The sequence below is a fragment of the Clinocottus analis genome, unplaced genomic scaffold (assembly GCF_023055335.1).
Source record: "Clinocottus analis isolate CAN_PGR_092001 unplaced genomic scaffold, fCliAna1.0.p SCAF_20, whole genome shotgun sequence".
Taxonomy (NCBI): Eukaryota; Metazoa; Chordata; class Actinopteri; order Perciformes; family Cottidae; genus Clinocottus; species Clinocottus analis.
Window position 1 is genome coordinate 11,181,519 of NW_027175932.1, and position 27,419 is coordinate 11,208,937.

At 49.0% G+C, this 27,419-nt stretch overlaps 1 protein-coding gene across 13 annotated transcripts in view; it reads right to left on the reverse strand.

Annotated features, from left to right (window-relative positions):
- sox5 (SRY-box transcription factor 5) overlaps window positions 1-27,419 on the reverse strand; it is a 202,307-nt gene that overhangs the window by 53,259 nt on the left and 121,629 nt on the right. For all 13 annotated transcript variants that reach the window (XM_068586176.1, XM_068586185.1, XM_068586184.1 and 10 more), the window contains 2 exons: window positions 19,939-20,134; window positions 11,588-11,837 (listed from right to left, as the gene is read on the reverse strand). In XM_068586176.1, coding sequence (XP_068442277.1) covers window positions 11,588-11,837; window positions 19,939-20,134 — 446 coding nt within the window. The remainder of the gene's footprint in view (window positions 1-11,587; window positions 11,838-19,938; window positions 20,135-27,419) is intronic.

Genomic DNA, 27,419 nt, shown 5'->3' on the forward strand with positions numbered 1-27,419 from the left:
GTGGCCAACAAAGAGGGAGGGAAGGATCCTCACAAACTAAATGACAATAACAGCGCCGGTGAAAGAACATCATGCATCCGCTGTGACTTCATGTTTTTGCTCTGAAATGTCACTTTTGCGTTGCATCTGTCTGCGGCGATTTGAGTACAGTTTTAAGATGTTTCTCTTAGCAGACAGTCAGGGGCTATGAAACACATCTCAGCTGTTGTTGCCTCTTTCTTTTTCTGTCCTGTCTCTTGTGAGTTGCCCAACTTTATGGACGAGCAGTTCAAACCCCTTTAATGAACATGTTGTACGGGACAATGTGGCATTTATAAGCTCTTCTGAGGAAAAACTATCCAGAATGAAAGAACTCCAGCATGCCCAGCGGTTAGTCAGAGTCAAGATAATCTGGCTTTAACTCACTGGAGAGATAGCACCTGCACCTCTGAAGTGCAGTCGGCAAATTCAATTTCGATACGTTCTAAGTCGAAATTCGATTTGCATATCTACCGAAACACTAATGGAAATATAAAGGCTCACACCATCGGTAACATTTGCTGTATGGAGCAAGTAATGGACGATTAGGATGTTTATTAGATCAATCCCGTGTTAATCTGATCCTTCATATCTTTATCAGAGCAAGTTAACCAATTGGATTACTCGTATATCCAATTTATTGATACATATCATAACATCTTCAGCTTCAACTCCTCTCTGGCGTGCTTCTTCTCTGCCCTGAACATTCCTGTCTGTCTTTGACCCCCGCCACTTGGCGGGCGAGACACCCATGACTCTGTGAGCGGGCTAATTGTCTTAACAACGTTTGGCTCGGAAGAGACTGGAGACTACAGTCGGGTATGATAACCTTGGCCGTAACCTCGTTAGCGTAATTAAACGAACCAACAGAACGGACGAGGAGGGTGTGCTCTGAACTGGGACGCGGCTCTGTTATTGGGCTAGAAATACTGCGTTCCTCTGCGTTTCCATGTAGTAAACTGATACAGGGGAGAGCCAGACAGAGGGCTCAATGTTACAGAGTATGTTTGGTGTGTGTGTGTGTGTGCGCGTGTGTGCTTTCGGGTGTGAGAGTGTGTCAGACAAACCGACATGACCTAGCAAACAAGTGTCCAGTGTCTCAGTGCGGACGGCTCCTTGAACCAGCATCACAAGACTGTCTAGTGTGAAGCTTGCAAACAAACATGTTGGAGAGAGAGGGAGCGAGCGAGCGAGTCAAGAGAGAGGGAGCGAGCGAGCGAGTCAAGAGAGAGGGAGAGAGAGAGAGTGGAAGACGGACACCAACAGGGAGACGGATAAAGATAGATCAAAAATCTCAGTACTTTGCGGGTGTGCATGAAATGGACCCAGATACCAGCATCGTCGCTTCGAAGCCCACTCTCTCTCTCACACACACACACACACAAACACACACAAACACACACACACAACCTTGCAAACTCCCCCCGCATTGTAAGGAGCCTCAAATAGCGCCGTTACACACCCCTCACACACTGCTGATCATTGAGATTCATAGTTAATCATCGCTGTATTCACAATTCTCACAAATGTTGAAGCCGCCAGGAAACGGCCGCGAGCGAAGGAAGGGAGACCATGCCAAAAGAGAAACACCACACAGGAAAAAAAAAAGGGGTGACGCATGCATACGCCCATCATAGATGTACACGGTGTAATGTATATTTGAGGTAACACTTGAAAATCGAAGTGGAGGGGTTGTAAAAGAAGGAAGGGATGGATGTGTTGGAGAAAAGAAAGGAACAAGTGAGTGTGAGCAGGGTGAGGAGGGAGGGAGGGAGGGTGGAGGTGGGGAGGTAGAACTCATGTGTTGCCTTAGGGATGGAGAGTTAACAGTAAACACAGTTACGGGCCAAGCGAAGACAAACAAGCCTTATTGAAGCTTTACCCACTGAACACAGACGCGGGGCCGTCATTCAGAGCCAACGCTTATTTCCTACTAATAAAGCGCCTCGAAATGATGGACTCCGGTTGTCTAGGCGAGTCGACAGCAACTCCGACGATGTATTAATGATCACTGTAGTCTCATGTCACGGCTTCCCTTTTAAACCCACTGACTGTGATGTTTTGGAGTGGCTACAGAAACACACACCTGGGTTACAGACCAGACTGGCGTACAGCAGCTGATTTGCTTTGTCGCTATTACAATGAGCCAAGAGGCCCTGTGTGTGTGTGTGTGTGTACACATACACACGGTACCCTGTGTGCGTGCACGCTTGCATTCGAGTGTGCGTATGTTTGGATGTGTGTGTGTGCGTGTGTGTGTGTAGGTGACAGCTCCAGCCCCAAACTGACTGGCATCTGGCGGTGGCAGTTGTTTTAACAGCTGAGCTGACAGCATTAATCCGAACGCACCCAAATCAAAAGGAGACAACACCTGTTCACTGCTCCTGAGCCCAGCCGAGGAAGAGAGACGAGGGAAGGGAGGGAGGGAGGGGAGGAGGGGGGGGGGGAGACAGAGAGCGAAGTATGAATGGAGGCAGGGAGTGAAAGAGATGGAGTGGGAGTGATTAGAAGCAGGTGGAGAGAGTGACGGGGACAAAAGGAGGTACGAGGAGGAGAAGGATGGAGGAGGGAAGGCGGCGGAGGAGAGAAACTGAAGCGAGGATGAACGGCAAGGGATGAAGAGGAAGGGGAGAGGGAGAAGAGGGAAGGATGAGGTAGGAGAAAAGGAGGGGAAGCGCAGGCAGCGGGCACGCTGCCAGGCAACACACACACACACACACACACACACACACACACACACACACACACACACACACACACACACACACACACACACACACACACACACACACACACACACACACACACACGGCACTCTTTCCCCTGAGCGAAGCGGAAAGGGGCAGTGGGCCAAACGAGGAGGGAGGGGTGAAAATACAGGGGGGGAGGGAGGGGGAGGTGAATGGATGGATAGAGGTGTCCCACAGTGAGAGAGAGAGGAGGAGGACGGCTGGAAGGAGAGGGGTGGAGGGGGGGGGTGGAGCAGACAGAACTACAGCAGCGCTCCATCCATCAGGACGAGCACCATCAGAGCGCCCACATGAGTGGGTGGTGACGGCCGCTCCGCCGGCCAAGACTGCAAGACTGCAGCAGGAGTGATGGGGTGAGGGAGGAGGGTGAGGGAGGCTTGTCTCCCAACATCTGGCTCAAATAAGGAGGGGCTCGAGGGGAGGAGGTAGGGGGGGGGTCGCGACCCGCGGGGCTGGCAACACAGACACCACCACTTCATCTGCGGGACCCGCCCTCTGACCAGCGAGCCAGGGGTTAATTAACAGAGACCCTGCGGCTTCAAAGACTGACAGAGTGAGTGGCGGACGGGGCCGGCTCAGAGAATGGAAGTCTCGAGGAGCTCGCGGAGAGGCGGAGGAGCCGACTTCTTGGCGAGCCGGCCGATGCGTCGTCAGGGTGGCTCCCTCGCTCGCTCGCTGGCTGGCTGACTGGCTGCCATATTGACGGACTGAGTAACCAGCTGACCGACATGTCGCTCCCCCGGCCGACCGAAGTGCTAAAGCTGTACAACAGTATGCGCACCACCTCGGTATCTGTCACGCGAGGGAGCGGGAGCGGAAGCCGCGAGGGGCGGCCCGTGGGTTGGCGCTTACGTTTCCCATCGCTGGAGAGCGTCCAGTCGCTATCCCCGGATGCATCACGGGTCGCTCCGGCGGCCGGGTCACGCAGGCTGGTGCGTTCGTCATCGGGAGTGGGCCGACAATACTGTTACTGCGGTTGTGTGTGCAGACGATCTAACGAGAGCTTTGCGGCGCGACACACCGATCCCACGCCTCCACTCAGGCTGCTAAAGCCCGTTTTTACATCCATGTCAGGCCTTAAATCCTGCGCTGGACACTGCTGACACGGGCTTTCACATGTGTGTGAGCTGGGATGGGAAATTGTGCTAAGAAGATTGTGCTACTTTGCAACACATGCCTACATGGATTATACAAGGGAAACTGGGAATTGGTCTCTGTCAGACACACACATATAATATATATATATAAAAATCAGGCCTGCGAGATGCACACTTGCAAAAACAGCCAAAACTAATAAGCTCCAAACAGACCTCACTTACAGTCTATTTGAAGTACATCTTAGCCTACAGTGAGCTTACATGCTGCCATGAAGACGCCATGAAATTGCACATCTAAGAGTATAGGAGCTGTTCATATATAGGTCACGGAAACAAATGGATGCACATGCGCATCACAATAGGTGAAGTCACTTTTATCTGGATGTGCCGAGAAATTTGCTTGAAGACGATCACGCAGCCATGAAGGGTATCAGCGAGGTCTGATAAAGACTTGATTTGCTTATGTTTTACTGAGCTCTACTTCCTGTGTTGGTTTCTGGTGCCTTCGTGTATGAAGAGTCACGGAACAACCATTAAAACGTCGCTTTATTCTTCATGTCAATAATCTGTTGATAACTTAAGAGAAATATAAATAGTGTCCGATTGGAACGCTTCCAACTGGTTGAGTCCATTTAAACTCTGACAGAGAGCCTTTAAGTCGGTGCACAGAAGGGCGAGCAATGCGTCTCCAGGCAGGAATGAAGTCCAAAATGTAGGAATAATGTGTTCCATAATCAATGAATGATGAATAAAGATTAACTTGGGTTTAAACGTCTCAAAGTTTGACACAGCGAACTAAGCTCTGTCTGAGAATGTTGTCTCTATTTCCCTCACGATTAGGACCTCGATGCGTAGTTTTCTCCCGGAAACTGTCGAGGAAATTACCCACCCGTGAAATAAAGCGTTACCAGTTGTTGTAATTGAGCCTGCAGTACACAACTACAACTAAAAAAAGGCATATGTGGTATTAAAAGTCACGAAGGCGTAACTTCCAACGAGTTCGCACCTTTATTTAAAGTAAAGTTGGAAACGCCTTCACGCACATACACACTATGACATTTGCATGTTAACAGAAATGTCTGGATAGCTCGCAGCAAAGTGATAGCTTGTTATATTTTGCTATGGCACAATGTCAACACGGGAAAAAAAAAAGGGAAAAAATTGAAGCGTTTTATTCCAAAAAATGCGAAATCCACCTACTCAAAAAGTAGCTGGTATGTGTGCAAACTCCTTAATGGGGGATTGTTGAAGTTATCCGCTAACTTAATGATTCCTCTTATCAAGTCAAAATGTTCGAGGGCGCAGTCGTCTGGCCGTTTGAAAACTGGTTCAACTCCAAGAAGCAAATTCCTCCCCACAATGTTTCCCAGAGTGTTTTATGCTGCTTAAGTGCCTCTATGAGAAGTTTTAAGATGTTTTCGGCTGCATTTCATATCCTTTTGATAAAGTAATGGGGAGGGACAAAACGTCGGCGCAACTTTGCACAAAACTCATTCATCTTGCAGCCATTTCGCAGCATAAAAACATTCCTCCGTCTCTCCATGGGAATGGGAGAAAAGGCCCAGAGAGGAAAATCACAGACGTAGAAGGAAAACAACAACAGTGCAAAAACGAAGAGAGTTTATGAGCGAGCTGAATAGATAAATCACGGATTCCACTGATTTGGTCATGGGACGGGGCGCTGAATGGAAGTGAATGGGCGGAGGCCGAGACACTGGGGCCTGTCTCTCGTCCGGGAGACGGTGACAGGAGGCTTTATGTGGGACAGTGACTCAATAACACACACCCAAACATATTCATATGAGTGTATGACGGACAGGAAACGCACATGTACGCTCGTGCTGCAAAGAGATACAGGCAGAAATACCTGCCTGATCACACACACACACACAAAGAAAAATATGCACATGCACTCATGCTGTAGGACAGTCACTTTGTGGCCAGGTCACAATAGCTAAGCTATGGAAGCCATGGCTGATTCATGAACCTCAAGCCTTTGTCCTTAACTTAATGCCACGCCGGGAGGCCAATAACACGCACACACACACACATACACACACACACAAACACGCACGCACCCACACACCATCAGGAAAACCACAGGACCCTCTCTCCTCTCTCTCTAAGCCCCTTTATGTTCATGTATTGGACAAAAGCTGAGGCACTGCTTCCCCCCCCCCCAAAATGCACGTGCACACACGCACACGCACGCACGCACACTATTCATGTCCTTAATATCGCTCATCTGGACTGGGAAGAATGGCAGAAAGGAGTTTCATCCCCACTGATTGTCTCGCCGCAAAGCTGTGGAGAGAATGCCACGTTGAAAAGCAGACGCAAAACAATTCAATAAGAAAAGTGACTTGAATGCGCCTTTCATCGGGCCAACAATGGCCGGCCCCACAATAGGCCTCAGGTTCGCCCCATGACGTTGCCTGTTTCTCATGGCACAAAAGGGGGGGGGAGAGGAAAAAAAACCAAAAAAACAGAATTGATTTGAATTGTGAGCCCCCCCCCCCTCCCCCCACCCGCCCCCACCCTCCGTCTACGACAAACACGGTGAAGTTAACTGACACTCGGATAAGTGGGAAGAAGGATAAATGAATAAGGAACTGGTTTACTGCGACGAGCAACCTGAAGAATGAGCTAGTAGTCTTCTTCAAAGTGACTTTCATTGGTGCAAAAGGATGCCATTTTCACCGTCGATGTTTGAATTTCACCAGCGAAGGTTTTCTTTTTCTCTGCCAGGTCACAGGAGACCTGAGAGGTGACGCTTAAGAGAGAGAAAACAACTGAAGCACAAATCTCCTTCAGAGGAGGTTCAAGGCGGAGTAAGTCCGATAAGCATGATGTCAAGCTCCCTTCAGCGAACGCCGACTGTGTATTTAGAGCCCTTTAATTGCCGACCAGGACGACAAAATCGTGCTTTTTCTGGCTCGACTGAACTTTCTCTTGTCGCTTGTACTGAATACAATTTCTTCTCTTTTTTTTGGAAATCGCCTTCCTTTTCCCAGCGCGAGAAGAATGATGGCGACAAACAATGGCCGTGAGAGTCCTGCTGCACTTCATGTTAATTTATACAACTAACTAATTACCGACAAAGGGTGGAAATCACATAAAGACGTCCGCCCGCTCCCACGCTAGGGCTGTGAACCTGCTGCTGGATGTGTGTGAGAGTGTGTGTGTGTGTCGGTGTGTGTGTGTCGGTGTGTACGTTGCGGATCTGCAAATTCCCCTCAGGGCCTGAAAGTCACAGGTCTGTGTGATGACTCAAGGGTTGTATATGGCATTGTTGATGTTTATAGTGTGTGTGTGCATGTGCTTGACATAACGCACCCCCCACACAGATATCAGAGCCGTGGAGGGATTAAGTAAAGTGAAGGAGGGGGTGGGCTGATGGGCAGTTGAACCAGAGACTGCCTCCATCCCTCTACTTCTCCGGCCCTTTTTTTTCTCTCTTTCTCCCCCCTTTCTTTCTCTCTCTCTCTCTCTCCTTCTCCTTGGCAGAACGTATCCGCCCTTCCCATTGTCACCCATTGGAGTGTACGGAGGCGTGAGGGAGCTCCGGCAACTGTGTGCTTGTGTGGCACAATGGCCTCGCCTAAGTGCTGTCCTATAAAATGCCTCAGTGCTCTCTAAAAGCAAGCCCTGGGTTCCCTCCCTGCCTTGAAAATAGATGAAGTGCTGTGCGTGCATGTGTGAGCATGTGTGTGTGTGTGTTGGGTTGTGTGACATCTGTCATTGAGTTGGCATTTTCAGTATGGAAACCGGTGCCTTGGAGCAGCGAGTACGCTCAGCCATAAAAACACCATTCTGGTTGACCCCAAGGTTGCAGGGGCGGCTGTAAACCTGCACGACGTGCGCGGGTTGTGCACGCCTATGAGGCTGTGTGTCTCTGTGTGTGTGTGTGTGTGTGTGTGTGTGTGTGTGTGTCTGTTGTTTCCCCGCACGGGTGATCGGGTCAAGGCCGTGAGGTACAGAGACCAGGGTCGCTTTAAGTTATCTTTCATAGGTCTAACAATCATTGTGTCAAACTGGTTGTCAGTTTCACAAGAAAGAGGCAATTTCAGTGTGTTCAGGTTGGACATGGTAATGGTTCAAATCAGACTTTAATTCTGATCTCATCAATTTAGAAGACTGTGGTGACATTCAGACATTCAAAACTGCCACTTAATCAATACAAATGTATGTCACAGGATTTATTTTGTAATTTTCTGGAAGTGTTGACATTGGGAAACTGAGGACCACTGATATATTTGGCTGTGGTTCTTTAATAAAAAGCAAATTAAAATCAAATTTAGAATTAGTTTTTTTCCACGTTATCGTCAAATCCCAGAATTTCCATTGCAACCGGCGAGTCTGCGCACAAAGTGACGGATGACGCACGACGAGCCGGCCAAATGCAACGACTCAGCCAACTGCAGCAGAAAGTCAAATCTAGTTGAGGAACCCCGTTTATTCTTGCTCACAGCGGAGGCTACGCAGCGAAGCGAGCAAAGATTAAATGTCCCGGAGGCCACGGAGCCTCAGTGACGGGTAGCTGCAGCCGAGCAGCAGAGGGTCAACAGACGGGTCCAGAGATGGAGCTCAGCTGGCACTCAATGTGAGCCACTTGTAGGCAAAGATGCAGAGGAGAGGAGAAGATTGAGACAGAAGAGGAGAGGAGAGAAGAGGAGAGGATTGAGGCTGAGTGTCTGGTGAAAGTCCAGGGCAGTGAAGGCACCACTCCAGGGGCCGAGAGGAACATCTGTGCCCCATTTAGTGATTTTTCTTCTCCTTTTAATTCCCCTCCCCTTTCTTCTCTTTAATTTTGCAGTTCATAATCTCATTCTGTCGGTCTGTCTGTCTATTTATCCATCCATCCACCAGGTGCGTGTCTTTTCCCTCTGCTGGGCTAATAGATTATCACGAGGCCTCGCTCTGTGGCACAGGGGTCACCAGGGGTTAAATGGCGAGTCCAAGGGAACTGTCCAGGTGGATGTGTGTGTGTGTGTGTGTGTGTGTGTGTGTGTGTGTGTGTGTGTGTGTGTGTGTGCTCGTCTCTCTTGGGTTTTCGCACCGGGCTCTCCTTTCGACCCCGCGCCTCCCGCGACACTCTGCTCTCTGCTCTCATTATTCCCCCTAATGACACACACACACACTCCAGCACGTCTCGTCCGGACAATCGCACGCATGGAACACACATGAGGCGGTGTCATGGCGTTCTTATCGTCGCTGTTCCTCCTTGTCGCTCCTGAAGAATTTATTAAAGACGACGGATTGGCTTTGTGTGTGTGTGTGTGTGTGCGTCTGTACATATATGTTACCGCTGTGTTTGTGTCTGTGTGTGTGTGTGTGTGTGTGTGTGTGTGTGTGTGCGTGAGTGTGTATCTCCAGGGTAGCAGGTGGCCGGTGGAGTAAGACAGGAGATGAATGAAGAGAGCAGGAGAGCGGTGGAGCATGGTTGGGCCAGGCCATGGGGGACAACATGGCTAGTCATTTATTAGAGGCCAACACACACACACACCACGCACACATGCACGCACATGCACGACACACACCTTGCATGCATGTGGCCAAATGCAATCCTTTCCTTACCATAACACAACACACGTGCATCGTCACAGATACATATGCAAATACACATACACAAGTGTATATGCTCCCAAAGGCTTTAACAGCACACGCGTGCGCACACACACACACACACACACACACACACACACACACACACACACACACTGACCTAGTATCTACCACTCTCCATTCATCTAGCCTAAGTAGAGCAACACTAGCCACAGACACAGAACTATATCTTTCAAACTTAAGACACACTTTGACTGTCTTTGTCTGTGTGTATGCGTGTGTGCGTGCGTGCGTGTGTGTGTGTGCATGCGTGTGTGTGTGATGTCTAGCTCAGGGCTTGCCTTCGATAAGTCAAGCTTCTCGTTCTGTTCCGAGATGTTTAGCGTTTTCTGACCCATTTTGTGTCTTTGGCCCCTCGTTCACATCCCTCCTGGTGTTAATACTCCAACACTCGAAATGTGTGTGTGTGTGTCATTGATCCAGCTGGAAGCAGCGTGCCAACATGTGTGTACGAGAGAGAGAGAGAGAGAGAGAGAGAGAGAGAGAGAGAGAGAGAGAGAGAGAGAGAGAGAAGAGAGAGAGAGAGCAGTAATATTCCAGGCCTTTCATAATGATTAAAGCCTTCATTAAATTTTCATCCCAACCTGCTGTTTGCTGCTAATGGCCTTTGTGAGCCACACAGCCAAACAATAGCTAGCCGGGCACAGAAAAGGGATTTATATCTCGCGTTCAATACCGCCCCTCATCGTTTCTCTCTCCCCCCCCTCCTCCTCCTCCTCCTCTCCCCCACCCTCTCCATTTCCTTTTGCCTCTCTTCATCTTTTCTCAGCATCCCCTTTCTTCCTTTACTCTCTTTTCTTTCGTCCTTTCTCTCTTGCTTGGCCGTGGTTTGTGTGTGTGTGTGTGTGTGTGTGTGTGTGTGTGTGTGTGTGTGTGTGCTAGGTCTGGAGGCGCTGGGGCCTTTTGTTAGCGCGTTTCTTTTAAACGTGGGGCAGATAATGCTCCGGGTTGGTTTGGAAGCCGCACCACTGTGGCACTCGGCTAATGGGGTCTGTGAAGACACTGCTCTCTCTCTCTCCTTTACTCTCCTCTTCCTCCTTCTGTCTTTACATCTCCCTCTCGCGTTGCCGTCCCCCTCTCTCTTTCTGCGCTGGCTGACTCATATGAAGATCCATTATGGTTGGTGTTTTTTTTACTCCCCTGTGCGGCCAAGTTCAAACTCATTTTGAGCCATGTTTCACTCGCATTGGGAATGGTTGTGTGTCATATTGAGCCTGTGATGCTCACACTAATCTAGATGCATTGTCTAAAGTCCCCATCTGTCACTCAAAATGTCACTGACGATTGCATCTTCAAATTGAGTGTTATGAGATAGCGTGACTATTAATTAAACAAATACAATTGTTGTCCCTGTGTAGCGCACGACATCTCCACCAAAAGAGCACAATGCTATTTATATTATCCCGTCAGATGGACACCTGTTGGTAATCTCATTATCACATTAACACTATCCCGCGCGTTTCATGCGGACTTAAGCCCCTGTTTATCTGCCCGATGAGAAATTAGAGCCGGCCATGGGCTAATTTTATCTCTTGACTCCCAACTGTTAGCCCAAGGCTAAATTTGAGAATGAAAAGTGGGGGCTAATCGAGCTAAGCTATGTAGCCCTGGGCAGAAATCTGGTTCAGTGTCTGCAACAGTGTGTGAAATGTTCATCTGAGGGCAGAGAGAGAGAGAGAGAGTCAACCCAAGAGGGTTACAAAGACGGAAGGAAAGGTGATAAGATGCATTTAGCCCTCACTTAGCAGAAAGATCACGCGAGGCACCTTTGCTGGAGAAACATTTGGAGACTTCTGTTAAGGAGTCAGGCTTGTTTTTCACGAACACATGCACGTACGCACACACACACACACACATCCTATTTGTCCGGTCGTGATAGATATGCAAAGCATGGTGGACAATAGGCCTCAAACAGCTGATGCTGTCTGTCTGTGTGCTCGGACAACAAAGGCTCGCCTCTCGTCTGAATGTGTGCGGGTTCGTAACACGGAGAGCGAGAGAGGAAAACAAGGCGGGAAGAAAAGAAGAAGGGAGAAAGGACAACAGAGAGATGGCGGGGAGTTCCAGATCACACATCTGTCTGCTTTCATCACTGACCTTCTGGCTCGTTCTTGATCAGCTCCTCCATCTTGCGCTGTTTCAGTGAGTCCACCACGTCTGCCAGGCTGCCCTTGCGTCTCTCGGGCGTCCCCAGGGCGCCCGCGGCTGAGCCGCCGTCGCTGCAAGGCCGCCCTCCGCCGCCACCGCCGCCGCCGCCGCCGCCGCCGCCGCCATCCTCTTTGCCCGGTGAGGTAGCGTTGTGCTGGGGGTAAGGACTCAGAGAGCTCCTCTTAGTGCCATCCTGCTCCTGGAAGGGAGAAGAGGAGGGAAAGGAAGAGATCAACTATTAGATTCATACATTTCAGCTAAACTTTAAGATGGAAATAAACAAACTGGGAGAAAAAAAAGGAGGAGGAGGAGCTGGCATACGCCCTTCATTATCCCCATCCTCATCCTGTTCTCTTGCTCCTTTTATTCTCCCCTTCTCACAGCTCAATGCAACCGACTGTCATCCCTGGCCAGTTATCTCAAGTTAGGGCACACTTCTTCTTCTTCTCCCTTTTTTTTTTTCCCGCATCCTCGTGAATCTGCATTCGACTGACTTGGAGGTACTTGACAGAACGAGCACATGAAACAACAGCAAAAGGACTCCGCGCGCTCTTAAGAGTCAGGCTAACTCTTCATTACAAAGCCTTCAGCGGCTCGGCTTTGAGGGACGTCCAACTCTACAGTAGCGACTCCCAAGCCCAAAGTTTCCGCGCCGCGCTACTTTTGTCCCGCGATTCGCGGCGATTAATGCTGAGGATGCAACTCCATCAAACAGGACAAACACGCACGCACACACAAACACAAAACAGATCCCTTATTCAACCAAAAAACAAAGCTTTGGAGAGGTGTCAAATCATTTCCATAAACTCATGAAAGGATCTGACAAAACAAGAACCCGCACGAGGGATACAAAATATAATATATACAGCTCGGAGTGAAGCTAAGCCTTTTGCCAAGCTGTCGGGAGGAATAATTACCCCACTGTCCTGCGTCTAAAGTTTTCTGTCTTTAACACGTGCAGTTTAACGACCTTTTGGAAATCGGACGAGTCTCACGACCTTGATTCCTAAATTCCACATTTTCAACCGTGTCGCTCATTTTTGTGATGAACTCTTTGTAACGTCCTTTCATGATTATTTCATGATTATTTTCTCCAGGTTGTTTTAAAGTACGGCCTCGAGACAGTTGGATGAATAAACCGTCTGCGGCTGACTGGTGAGTAACTTCTGGCTTCTTAATCTTTGACCGAATAAAACCTGTGTTTGTGTGGATAGCCCGCATGATAGACTTAATGCCGGCTGAGCCCAATTAACAGTGACACGCGGAGGAGTGGTGGGGGTGTGCGCACAGGTGCGTTAATGTGTTGTGTTGTGCTCTCCAACTCCAGAAACAAGGGAGTCAGTCTGTCAGCTCAGCTCTCTGTGGACGGGCGGGTCAATGGTCCACGGGGGTTAATCTTTGGCTAATCTCGCCCACAATATGGAGCAAGCCACCTGGGACCGCGGCGCACGCACACACACACACACACACACACGCACACACACATTTACAGTACAGTGTGTCTGCGTGCTGGTGTGCGTGTGCGTGAGACACGCAGGGCTACGGGGAGAGACACAGTGGTGCATTCCAGCCGTATTAATGACATTATGGTGTATTAAGGCAGAGATAGTTTCCTCAATCATTAACTCGCCGGCTGCTGGTGGAAGTGGAACCGAGATCACAGTTCACAATGAAGTCATCTGCATCCCACATGACCCCGGATTCCTGACGTCACCGTCCTCCAGGTGTGACATGGTTTCTTAATAAAAGCATCCATTTGAGCGGAAGACGGCAGAGGAAATAAAAACAAAAAAGTCAAGACAAAGTTTAAAATCTGTGTTGTGTTGAGGGACTACAGCCGGGCCGAGGCTTTCGTTTGTCGGTGGCCAAACACTGTGTGAGAGGTACAGCGGACCATTATCACTTGCCGGTTCCCTCCACCTCACCGGCTCTCTCCCTTTGGCGCCGTGTGTTTCCACACTCTGAATAAGTCAGCGCGCTCAATAATTCACTAATTCTCTCCTTCGGCGCGCTCGCACACGCACTGCAGCGGAGGGACGGCGTGTGACAGCGATGATACGGCTTGTAACGGTCGTACGGATTCAAAACCCCGCCGCTGTCGAGGCTTCCCGCACACTGGCTGAGCGCTGCTGATGCTGCGCTGGGCGGAGGGGGGGAGGTGGGGGGAGAAGTGATCTTGTGATCTGAAAGCGCTGAAAGACTTTACTCTTCTCCGCTTACCACCTGACCGAGTTGACGGCTCGACCTGCTCTCGTCTCCCTCTCCCTTGTTCCCTTTTCCTCTCCTGCGCTTCAGATTAGGGAAATGTAGACTTCAGATGAGCGGCTTTTTGTGATCACAAGTTGCATCAGCGCCGGCACGAAAGATGGAGGGGAGACCGAGGGAGGGAAGGAGCGCAAGTGGGTAGAAGTCAAAGAAAGAGAGAAAGAAAAAGGGGAAGGAAGGAGAGAGAGGCGATGTTATTAGAGGAAATGAGAGAGAGAGAGAGAGAGAGAGAGAGAGAGAGAGAGCGGGTTGACAGAGAGATACATGGAGAGAGAAAGAGAGAGAGAGAGAGAGAGGGGAAGGCAGGCATCTTGAAGGCAGCGGTCACACCTGTCACATCCCATTTATCTAATCCAGCGCCTACTTAAAAACAGCCGCACTCTTTCTTTCGAGAAAGATGTCGCGCAAACAAAACAAACAGAGTAAGAATACGGGGGGGTGGGGGGTAGAGACGGAGGGGCAGGGGGGGTGAAGGGGCTGTCGGATCTCTCGGCGCTGTTTTTTTTTTTTTTTTCGCGAAATCTGATGTCATCTCACCGCGTTCAACAATGAAGGTCATTTCCAAATCAAGGGGAATTAGCAGGGAGCCGGGGCTCCTTCAAAGATCTGGTAAATTAGCGCCCGTGACATTATTCATGTGTGAAGTCAGACAGACGGCCTTATCCCGGAGGCAACTTAGATGGCTTATGGTTTTTTTTTTCCCCTTTCTTTCTTCTTCCCCATCAACCTCCCAGCCTTTAATCCACGTGCCCTGCTGACATTCTCACCCTGGCGATTTAGCGCAGAAGTCCAAGACAGAGAGGCATCAAAAAACACAGCAGCTTCTATTGGAGACGGGTGTCGATCCGCGGGACCGACGGAAAAACTTTTCTCATCAACATGCATTTATTCACAAGTACAAACGGAAATTCTGGATACTGTAAAGTGTTCGTGCCCTCCTCACAGGTTTTAAAAAAAATTTTCCAGCCATTTCTGTGCTGCATGTGTGACACTGTGAGTGCACATAGCCTGTAGGTGTGTGTGTTAATGTGCGAGTGCCTGCATATATGTATTTATATGCACTGGATGTGGCAGGCTGGCAGTGTGGGCGGTTCTGCCTTTAGTTTGCAGATGTCAATTCTCTTCCAAAATGACTGGAACAAAGTAAAAATTGCGCCTCACTCTCTTTATCCTTTTACTGCCTCTGCAATGGAACCGAATTAAACAACTTTTGTCTTCTTAAGCTCATCTGTGAGGGGAGGTTGGTTTAAAAACACGTAACTCTTGCCAGAAAAAGAGGGGGGGGAAAACAACAAACATCCAAATGCTATTTTTTATTTTTTTTTCCTACAGCCAGCACAGATGCCGCCGTTCATGTTCCTCTTCTTCTTCCCTTTCCTCCTCCTCTGTTGCCCAACAGAATAAACTCTGTCTCTCTCTCTCTCTTTCTCTCTCCCCCCTCCTTCCCTCTCTCTCTCTCTCTCTCTTTCTCTCGTAGCCTGACATGTCTCGGGCTGTGCAAGGTGTATGTGCGGGTAAAAAAAAAACTAAATAAAAAAAACATTTGATGCCTGGCGCGTCGTCTCGGATCAAGGCATGGACAATGTGGCAGTGGGAAGAACTGGTAACAGCTGCTTGACTAAAATACTCACACACACACACACACACACACCAACACACACACACACACACCGAGAGAATGTCACTGATCACTCCTGCAGGGGGGGTAAGGATTTAACTCTCCTGCCAGAGCTGCCAATCTCCACGACATACACTTAGCACACCTCCGATTACACTGCCAAACACACACACACACACACACACACACACACACACATATATGCATGCAGCAAATCCCCTTACATGCCACGGCTAAACACAGACACTGTCAGTTCTGACTTCGAGGTCCCTCAGGCTGGGACAAGCATTACGTTTATCCTCCTGTTACAACAATATGGCGGCGCTACTTCGATGGAGACCCCCAAATTAACACACACACACACACACACACACACAGACAAAAAGCACCACATGCATGGTTATTTTCAAATTCTATATTTAAACGTATTGTCCGAGAGAGACACACTTGGCCTTCTCCTAATCTGAAAACGCGCAGCTGTATTTTCTGTATTTGAAATGGCAGTTGGGCTAAAATGTGCGCCAGTATATTTTACCGCGACCCCTCGCTGTTGACAGGCAAGCGTGTGTTGATTCATTAGTGCATCACTGGCATGAGAAATTAAGTGTGACCACTGTGTCTCAAGACTGCTCAATGACTGTGTTAAATCTGTCAAATTCACATGCACACACACATAATCACACATAGAAATTGCACACACAAAAAAAAAGAGGGGATTGGAGGGCTCGTGGAGGAAAATGAATTAGAAATAATGCCTGATGAAATATCTTTATAGTTCTCTACCGCGGTGGCGTTAATGAAATAATTAGTGTTTGTCCATTAACACATTTATGAGAGAAGATGCTTGCCTCTGCCTGATGTGAAAACAATTTTTTTCTTCACAAGGATGTGCAAAACACAAACATGAAACACCGAAAAGAAAGCGAGCGAGCAAGGAGGAAAAGGTATTTTAAATTCTACAATTGCACCGCGGATTAAAAAGACACACGGTTGTAATAACTCAGATATTTTCCAGATGTGTATACCGGGGGACGAAGTAAAACATCCCGACTAACTCTGCCGCATCATAACTGGGTTCTGTGTCGATTGGCCGACCTCCACTGAGCTCCCGCAAAAATCCTTCCCATCAGGCATTTGAACTGAGCCGCTCTCGACCAATCAGTGTCCACCAGCACGGCGAGAAACTTCACATTCAATAAAACACCCTTTTAGCTCCACCACATTCATTTGCGTACCATTATGAAAAGCACTATTCTCATCCAGGGCCGGCGTTTGCACAAAACAGAAATACCCGAAAAAACACGAATAATGTGGCACCTTTCAGCTTTTTAAAAATGTGTGTGAGTGCTGTTTTCTGTTTTTTTTGTTTGGGTTTTTTCCCTCTCTGTGTGTGTGTGTGTGCGTGTGCAGCTGCAGCAGGTAAAGCGGCCGGTCCAAAGCCGAGCAGGCAGGCGAGGCAGGCGGGATGAAGAGGTCAGCGTGTAGCTGAGCGCTTCTCCGCCGCCGTGTTAATTTACCCTGACAAGATAAAGCTGTAGTCTCTCCCCCTCCCCACGGCTCGCTCTCCCCCGCTGCCTCACTTCCAAGTCAACTGGTCGCCGATGAGCCATTTACCCCCCCCTCCCTCCCCTCCCCTCCCCTCGTCCCCCCTATCACTTTACGACAATTGCCCTGAGAGGGACAGACCCCCGCCCCACTCCCTTCAGAGTCCCACAGACACCCCCGCCTCGCTGTAAATCTCTCCCTCTCCATTTCTCTTCATCCACTCTTCACTGACAGTCAGCTGCGAGGGGATTGAAGCTGTAAACCCCACCCACCATCACCCCCCAAAAAAAAAAAAACTTAACACACATCTTACAACATGCCAAGCAGGCAGTCGGATAAGCCCCCATCCCGTCTGCTAGACACACACACACACACACACACACACACACACACAGGCTTGCCACTTCATAAACCACATCAGCTAATATGCTGCGTATGAGAACCCCCCTATCCCCACACACACACACTCCTTCTGACAACACAAGTCCACACAAACACACACATCAACGCTGCCCCCCTTTCTGCTGTCAATTAATGCACGCCACAGCAGCCGTGTAAGGATATTTAAGAATGTTTCAGGAGGGGACGGCGATAAAATCAACTCGATGATGTGTGCTCGAAAACAGGAAAAAGAGGAAGTTATTTAAATGAACGAGAAATAATGTAACCAGAGTCCACAGCAAAAGATAACCTAGTGTGTGTGTGTGTGTGTGTGTGTGTGCGTGAGTGTTTTTCCGCGCCCGAGCGTTTCCCCCACGGTCCCAGGACTTTGGTTTACAGTCGGCACCTGCCACACATGCAGAGTCCACGGTGGGAGGGGCCTGCAGGCTAATCAGCTGGCTAATTACAGAATTAGCTTTCCATTACAGCTCCTAAGCACTGTTTCATTGTTTTACAGCACGCAGGGCATTTATTGTCAGGATGAGGGGGGGGAAGGTCGACGGCTGTTATCAGAGCGCCGCTGTGACAAGGTGTGCGTGGAGGTGAGGGCCCAGGAGGAGGCAGGGCGGAGAGGAAAGGCACACTGGAAAGCGTTTTGGGAGTCTTTTACATTTGAAACAAGACATTAAATGGTTGAAAAAGGCGCCCTAAAATGTAAATGACGCATTTTATCGTGGCGGAAAGTCAAAATTGTATTGCGCAGACATGATTTTTAAGCATGAAATAATGCAAACCAGCAACACATAATACCCTATGCAGTCACATAATCACACTTATGTACTGAAACATGCATTGTAAATCACACCGCATGTATAGGATGCAGGATGAGTCACATGCAGGAGTCAATCCTAAAAGGGCCCGTGTGTCCGAGTGTCTCCTCCACACATGACAGGCAGCTCACAGGAGTTTGCGAACGAGTCCGTGCAGCGCGACGCCCGACACTAAGATTTAACGTGAATCTCGCAGAAGATGCAACTCAACTGCACAAACAGGGAGCGCGCACGAAAACGCACATACGGGGCGCACGCAGACAGCACCGCCACACAATGTCACACTTCATCCCAAAGAAAATGACTCACTGCAATGGCTCACATTTTGCAGTCACGCAACGGTGCATCAAATGGGCTCAAGGCGACGAGCGGGTGGCGCGCGCACAGAAGCAAAGCACACGTGCGCATCTAAACAGTAGCCTTGAACTTTCATTCCCACCCCCCGTTTCTGAAAAAGTCAAATTAAATAATAAAAAAAAACTCCAGCTCCAAGTGCCAAACTGCTTTTCACACACAAAGAAAGTCAATTTCTGCCTCTTTAGAAAAGTCACTCTTTTCATGTCTGAATCACCAAAACATACATTTTGTTTCCACATTGTTGGCTTTGTGCTCGGGGTTTAAAAGGTGACTCTTAGTCACCATTAGAGGAGTAAACAACATACCAAAGGCAAAGACGCGTTGGGATGCAGACTGTATGAGCCTTCCTTCTGTTTTCAATAAGCAGAATAATTGTCAAATGCTCGTCTAGAAATTATTTAAAAGCATCAATTATCATTATTTTTGTTTCATTCCTAAAACTACATTTTAAGCCAATTTCAGAAGAAAGAAAGAAAGTTGGTTTCTTGCTGAATACAGGGTGAAATCTTTTTTTTTTTTCGGCAAAGTAGTTTGAGAAGTATAGTTCCCATAATGCTACGCGGGTGTAAACAATAAGTACAATGTTGCCATGAAGTCAAGGAGTTACAACGTACAACAAACCCTGTTTGGTTGATCTTATGTTTGGGTCCGTTAAAAGTGTGTTGAATGAGCCGACAGCAGACCCTTTTGGCAGTGTGTATGCACATGGATGAACACACACCTGTCACTGGTTTGCTTTGATACTGAAGGCAACGCACACAAAAAAAACGTGAGGATTCACAAGCAAGTTCTGGAGTCTTAAGAAGCGTCTATATTTTCTATTTTCTGTGATCGCTTAGCGGACTCGTGGAACTCGACTCTTGAGCGACGTTTCCTCGGAGAGCGTAACTCACACCGAGTCTAAAAGTAAAAACAAAAAGCGTTATTTTTTGACGCAAATTGTGTCAGTTGGGTGAAACGGGTTAAGAAGGACTACTAGGAAGGGAACAGTTTTACTTGGATCCCTGTGTCCATCATTTTGAGCAAATATCTTGGATTTAAATGTAAAACAAAAGTGAAAGTTTTTAACCGGGGTAAAGAACTGAAGTAATGCGACTACTCCGTTGGGTTTTGGAGGCCGGGGCGCAGACTGCGGCTCATACCGGTCCTTAAACCGGTTTCACGGCGACCCCGAGTCGGCGCTCAGGGCCGCCGCCCCCGCCGCCGCCCCCGCCGCCGCCCCCGCAGGTGGGCGCTCTCGCAAAAACAACGGCGAGGGCGACGAGGATCGGACGCCCGAGCCGGCGGCTGCTGCTGCTCCTCACCGTGTTGGGGGGGCTGTCCAAGTTGCGGTTGGGGGGCGAGCGAGGGGACACCTTGCCGCAGTAGGAGACCAGGGGGAGGTGGATGACGCCGCCCAGTCCCTCGCTATCCTCATCATCCATTCGCTGTCTGCTGGTTGCCATGGTTACCTCTCCATCTGTCCCCCCATATGGAGAAGCTGGTCGCTTGGAAGACATCCTGGAAAAAGAAGAAGAAGAGAAAAAAAAAAAAAAAAAAAAAAGATAGAGAAGAAAGAGAAGGAAAAACAAGAGTGAGCAATATTCAAAAGGATGATATAATAGGTTATATGATGGACAGGAAGTGTGCATGTTCCTGTGCATGAAACTAGCTCCCGTAAACTGCTGGACAGCCTGACTTCACTTAATTTGTACCCACTTGGCTGGGTGCTTACTGTAAAAGAACCTTGCACGAAGACATCTTCAAGTCTCCCCCCAGCAGGTATTCACCAAAACCCCATTCAGCTCATCAACCTGCGCCAATTCTCTTTCATCCCTTTTCTCCGGATTACTTCTTTCTCCGTCGACAGAGCTCTCGCAGTGCAAGTCCTCACAATATCCCCTTTAGTCGGTCCGCGAGCAATCCGGCTCCTTGGCAGACCTTCAAACGCACACTCGGGTCTTACAGTATGTTTACCGTGGGGGCCATTCAACGCTCGCGTCTCCAAAAGACGGGGCCATTACTGCAAATGGAGCCCGCTTGCACCGGCATTGTGGAGGAAATGACCATGTCTTGACAATGGGCTTTCAGAGGTAGACACACAGTGGGGAGAGGGGGGTGAGAGGAAAAAAAAAAATGGAATGAAAAATAAAAAAGAAAGAAAGAGCGAGGCAGAGGTAGAGTAGTACGCACGGTGACAATAATATGTGTTTATGAAAACCTCTGGACAATAGAGGAACTGGAGGAAAATAGCTGGCGACACGAAGGCCCCGCTGTTTGCATTTGTTACCGGGGCTTTGTTCCCTTGAAAAGAAGGAAAGGATATAAAGCCACATCTATTAGGTGAACTCTGTCTCACACAAGGTAAATTTGCCTCACTGTACTTCAGCTGAATGGAGATGCAGTGACTATGCAGCTATAATAGAATTTAATGTGCTTCTCAGCATCGCCTGAGTGCTTTCAGATGCACTTGTCAGCCTTGAAGCCACTGCGACTATGACCCTGGGTAATAGGCTGCTAAAGCTCAGTCGCACAGAGGCGCCGCGCGGCAGGCAGGGATGGAGGCGTGGATGGAGGGACTGTGAAAACTGTGTGTGTGTGTGTGTGCGATGGGGAAGCAGGCGAAGAACGGGAAATCAGCAACAGGCGCCTGACTGTCAAAGTCCGCTCATTCGTCTCTTTCTCTTTCATTTCTTGTCGTTTTTGCTCTCCTGCTCGTCCTCACTTCCACCGCCGACGTCTTCACCCTGCATCCGCACCTCGCCCGCCTCCCCTCTCCGGCCTTGCTCCCTCTGCTAGCCTCCCCCTCCCGTCTCCCTCGCTCGGCTCCGTTAAACTGATTACACTCTTGACTCTATTGGATTTCCTCTGGACTGTACATCTGGCATTGTTCCTCGGAGCAGCCCCCGCCGCTAATTCATTGCTTATTTACCTTATGACAGTGGAAAGGCAAACAGTATTGAGTGCTGCTCGCTGGAGGCGCCGAGCGGAGCGCCGCGCTAAGAGACGTGCGGCGTTATCACGTCGCGGGGGAGAAGGCTGCGGTCAAAATCAAATAAACTCCACTCCAGTGATGGCTAAAGGAATATTTTTTTTAAAAACTCTCCGCCACAGTGATGTAATGTAATAACCGTTAATTGATTTTGGGGAGAATTTGCCTCCAACATCTATAGGATCTAATAATTGGGAGCAATTCACAAATTGGTGTCATCATATGCGTCTTGCTGAGAACATTCTGTGTCTCCAAAATATTTTCAGGACCACGGGCAAGCATGTTTTTGTTTTTTCGCTTTTGTCTTTGAGCTTCAATGATTCACATATGAGGGGACCTATGTCGTACTTATAAACACATATACGGCTTTGGCTATTAAATTAAGAGTTGCACAACTGCCCTCATTCGAACCCTCACACATATGCTTTACACGTTATAGTCAAGGTTCTAAAAGCAGGACAATGTGTACAGGAGACAAACACCCACACAGGCGACGTATCTTCTTTTATCTGGCTCTCCTGGACACTGTATCTCCGTAGGCTTGCTCAGCAAAAACTGAGACCCGTAAAGATGTCCTATTTGTTTCGATGACAAAAGACTCATGAGATAAACCCGCTATCATGAAATCCAATTCATATTAACGCTGCGATCGCCCCGTGATAACATTTATGATCCTGCTGATAGAATGACGAAGGAGAAAGAAGTGTGTGTCTCTATCCTATATGAGGCACAGGCCCAGCTGTACAAACTCCACACACACACACACACACACACACGCACACACAGACACACACACGTGTGCATACATAGAACAGAGGCCCTGAACACTGCAGGTCTGTCTTCATCACTGCCTGTTTACTTTACCTCCTTTCACTCTCTCACACTGGGGCCTTTTGTTTCAGACACTCACTCACACACACACACACACACACACACACACACACACACACATACATACACTCACACACACCTCCTCCTGGTCGTAACCCTAACGAACTGACCCGGGGGTCAGCTTTGGAGCCTCTCACCTCACCGAAGTTGCACTTTGACTCGGGCCCGCCGAAACGCCGCCGTGCGCGTGAGGATCGGTGTTTTTTTTAGAAACTTTATTATCCGTCATTTAACCCACGGCGGCCACGCGGACGAAGCTCGACGGGCAGGCCGCAGTTAGCCATTAACACGGGAAAAAACAACACACATCTCATAACTCTGCGGGCCAAAGAGACCTCTTCTCTCCTCGAAAAGAAAACAACACAGTGGCAAACATTTCATCATGCTTTATGTTGTTTTACCGCCCTTCTTTTTGCTCTTCTTCTTCTTCATCTTCTTCTTCTTCTTCGCACCCATCCACCCCCTCCCCGTACTCTGATACTACTTCCTCAGAGGTGGGTGCCTGTGAATGGGGAGGCCGTTCACAGCTCCTCTCCGGCTATAAAAAAAAGAAATCCCTCTCTCCCCTCCCGTTCGCCTTTGAAGTCGAATTACTACACAATTGGGCACGGCGGGTGTGCAGGTTACTTCATTTAAAGTTTGGCAGGGCTGTCATGCCGGCGGAGAGCTGGACGAGACCCGGAGGAAGCCGCTTGGAACGAGGGGAGCGACGCAAGGATTAAAAAAAAAAAAAAAGACGAGGTCCCGTCGAGGAGATAAATTTCAGGTCGTAATCACAGATCATTAGCATAATTTCACCCCGTCCAGCTATGTCAAGCAGCTCACTCTGAACACACTGAAGACATGCGCGCATGCTGCTGGGCCTTTTCCCACAAGGAAGCGACGTCTCAAACGACATAACACCAGTGCAACAAACACAGCGGCGTTTTTTTTTTCTTCCCTTCTTTCATTTCCAAACAAAATGAATAAGTAAAATCCAAAGAAAGACATTTCTAATGTGCTGTTTGTCTCTTCTGCCAACAAAACTCTTATGACAGGAACCACACACACAAACACACACACACACACATGCAACCGTGCACACGGTGAGAGCGCTAAGCTGAGATTAGAGCGCCACTTCCCCTTGGCTTTTTGATGATTAGCGGCTCCTCAGTTAAGTCCCTCTCATATCACATATGTCCACTGCCGCTAAGTCACTAATCGGACAGCGACGCGCGTCCATTAACGGGCCGAATAATCGCCACGGACGGTGGTTAACCGTCTCCTGGCCTTGGCTTACTGTATTTAACGCGCAGCCATTTCGTGTTGGCACGTCAGCAGCCGCGCGCTTACACTCGCCAAAGCGCGTTTAAATACAGGCGGCGGGCTTACGGGAGAGAGGATGCTCCGGAATCGGATGAATTAAGCGAAAAATAAATAAAAATTGGGGCAAAGATTGATTTCAGCTTTACTGAAGAGTGAGAGAAAGACAAAGCCATGTCACAGTCACACACACACACACACACACACACACACACACACACACACACACGCCCGGGCTCTCTCGCTCTGTGTGTCTGGCTGCTAACATAATCATGGTGCTAACTGCTCTTGTTAACTCCTCTACTCAGAACAAGCTTTCAGGGAGCGTGGGAGCCTCCTCTGGAGAATTCCACAGTAAAGTGTGTGTGTGCGCGCTTTTGTGTCTGCATGTGTGTGTGTGTGTGTGTGTGTGTGCGCTTTAAATTACCACTCATTATTCGAACCACTGCACAAACGCGCGCTGTACATTCAGTCGAGTAGTAAAAATAAGCGCGGCGGCTAATTCCAAAGTGTTGTCAGGAGTCAAAGTGACATTTGTTTTTTTGTTTTGTCTCTTTTTAGTTGTTTTTTTTATTCCCCCCCTCCTACCGCCTTGTGACTGCTAAGAAGTGCCTGCCTGTCACTCGGGTCTATTTGAGAGGAAACGCAAGCTACCTTTGAAATGCTTCTCTGAGGGAACGGAAGGGCATATCAAAATAGTTGAGCAGAATGCTCCTTTCAGATAAGACACCCGGAGCGCTTCGCCTCGGAGGAGCCGACCGCAACATTTACATCCGTACGACACCTCAGGCGGGAATTTAAACAAATGTTTTCCCCGGTGTCACGCTATCACTCGCTTTATTGCCGTCGCTTTCTTTCTTTTCTTCCTCCTCTCCTTCTCGTCTCCCCTCTCCTCCTTCTCTCTGTCCCTCCTCCCTCTTGCTACATTTGCCATTCCTTGTCTCAGCTTTCAAAACTCCTTCTCTTTCCGTCTCCATCCCTCCGTCACACTCTCTTGAACTTATTTTAACACCACGGTCTGTCCTCCTGCTCTTTCCCTCTCTCTGTCTGTCCCTCGGTGTTGTCTTACTGGCTGTTCCCTCTTTACACAATCAGCTGTTTGTAAGAATGTCGCTCCATCTCTCCTCTCCATCCCCCCTTCTCTCCCTTCTTCCCCCCGTGCAGACTCTTAAGGATATTGCCTAATATCTATTTATAGGCTGTCCTTTTGAACAGTGGGAAGAGTGGGGCAGCAACATAGAGGAAAGGCTAAGATGGAGGGATAACGATTAAAAGAGGGAAGCCCTGGAAGAGTTGCTCCGTGGTGTTACTTTTTCCCCCGGTGTGGCTCGGCTGGGTTTTGATATTCTCGTGAAACAATATAATTTATTGATTGGACTTTAAACGCATAAAAGTAACTGCTCCTCTCCCACATTCTGATAAAGGAACAAAAAACAATTTCAAAACTAACGTCCAGAGTCCAGAGGCAAAAGAGCAGATTTCAAGAAAGATTTTCCAAAGACGTTTGGACGTGAAGTGTGACCGTAACGTCGTAAAGCCAAAATGTTCTGGCTGTTAGCGCTGAAGCAAAACACTGTTAAATGCTGGATTTTCCCTGATGACTTTCTCCACTGTAAACGGTGTGTACACAGGGAGAGAATGTGAACACAGCTCCTGCCTGTATAATAATCACACAGTCATGTACACACAGACACACCCTGACACACACACACACACACACACAAAGGCGCAGACACACACTCAGCATCACGCACACAAAGCATCCTCTGTGAGGTGCCCTAAATCGGCGGCCGACAGCCCAAACCCTGTTTCCTGTCCAGCTTAACCACAAAAGGCAATAACACACAACCTAATGTCACCACTGTTAATCACACAGACACACACACACACGCATGCTGGAGAGACGGTCATGTGTGTGTGTGTGTGTGTGTGTGTGTGTGTGTGTGTGTGTGTGTGTGTGTGTGTGTGTGTGTGTGGGTAGAGAAAGCAAACAGGGGGTGGGCGCAAAAGACGTGGGCTAACTCATGCGGCCTCTGGGACTACCTCTCTCTCTCTCTCTCTCTCTCTCTCTCTGTCTCTCTTTCTCTCCCTCCCTCTCTCCCCCGTTCATCCACCCGGAGCTTTAGTCACCAGCGAGGCATCACTCCACATACTTTCCTTGTCATGTTTTGGGCTATTTTTCCCCTCTTTAAATAAAATGTTATGTCTTTACACTGAGTCACCAGACGACGTGATCATCGCTGACATTTTAGAACGGCGGAAAGGTTGGAGAAAGGAAAAGTGACAGACGGAGGGAGGGAGGGAAGGCAGGGAGGAAGGGAAAGAGAAGAAAGTTTGTGTCGCTTGTCCATCCATGCATCCATAAACTTTAGGTGGCTTTGTCGTCATCCGTTTAAGGACAAGTGAAAACAGCTCGTGGGAAAATCTTGAGTGTTGCTATAGAAGAAGGGAGGCAGAAGGGCAGTGGGAGAGAGGGGAGGAGGGGAGGGGTGAAACGAGACAGACGGAGAGGAAAAGTGCATCCGGTGGACGGCGGCCCCGCTCCCCTGGTGTTTTGCGAGGGGGAGACGCTGCATAATGTTTATTGAGCGAGGGACAGTGTTTTTCCATTGTTGCGCCAGGACACTATTTGTGCTGCATTTGTTAAGCAATCCATAACGGAGTCACAACATTTGTCTCACTGTCAGTGACTTGGCCTGCCCCTGTAAACCAGACACACACACACACACACGTACACACACACACGTACACACACACACACACACACACACACACACACGTACGTACACTCTCCCAGCTGGCCTCCGTCTTTCGTCCTGCACTTTGAAACTCTCCCACCTCGGCCCAAATGGTCTCCTCCTTTTTCCTCTGCCACCCCCGGGCCCCTTGTCCCTCTCTCAGTCTCTCCCCCTCTCTCTCTCTCTCTCTTCCTTCTCTCCCTCCCTCACTACCTGGAGAGACAGAGGTTTCATTGTGGCGCACTGGGAGGGAGCTCCAAGCCTCTAACACTGTCTCCTATTGTAGATCGGACGGATGGTAAATGGCGTGTCTGTGTGTGTGTGTGTGTGCGTGTGCGTGTGTGTGTGGATGGGTGGGTGGGGGTGGGGGTGTGTGTGTATATGTGTGTATGAGAGAAAAGACAGAGTGAGATTAGTGTAAGACAAGATGCCTGAATTGATGGATGGCTGAAGAGGGAGAAAAAGAAAAAGAAAAGGAATGTGAAGTGTGAATTCTGGATAACACAGACACACACACACACAGACACACACACACACACACACAGACACACGCACGCCACTGTTTTCCTGCTGTGTTGCCGATGCCTCCACCTGACCTTTGACCCCTACCCTGTAGCCTCATGTCATATGACCAGACTCAGGAGAGCCTGGAGGGACACCTCCGTGTGCGTTTTCCACTCCCTCAGACACACTCTCCCTTTACCGGTCCCGCCTGAGACTCCCTCGCCCTCACCCCTTCACCCCATACACACCCGCTCCTCCTCCCCCATCCATAAACAACAACAACAAGAACAAATTCAGCCAAGTCCCCCCTCCCTTTCTTCTATTGGCTATCAGGAAGGGTCAGCTGATCGCACCGTGGTGGGAGAGAGAGAGAGAGTTG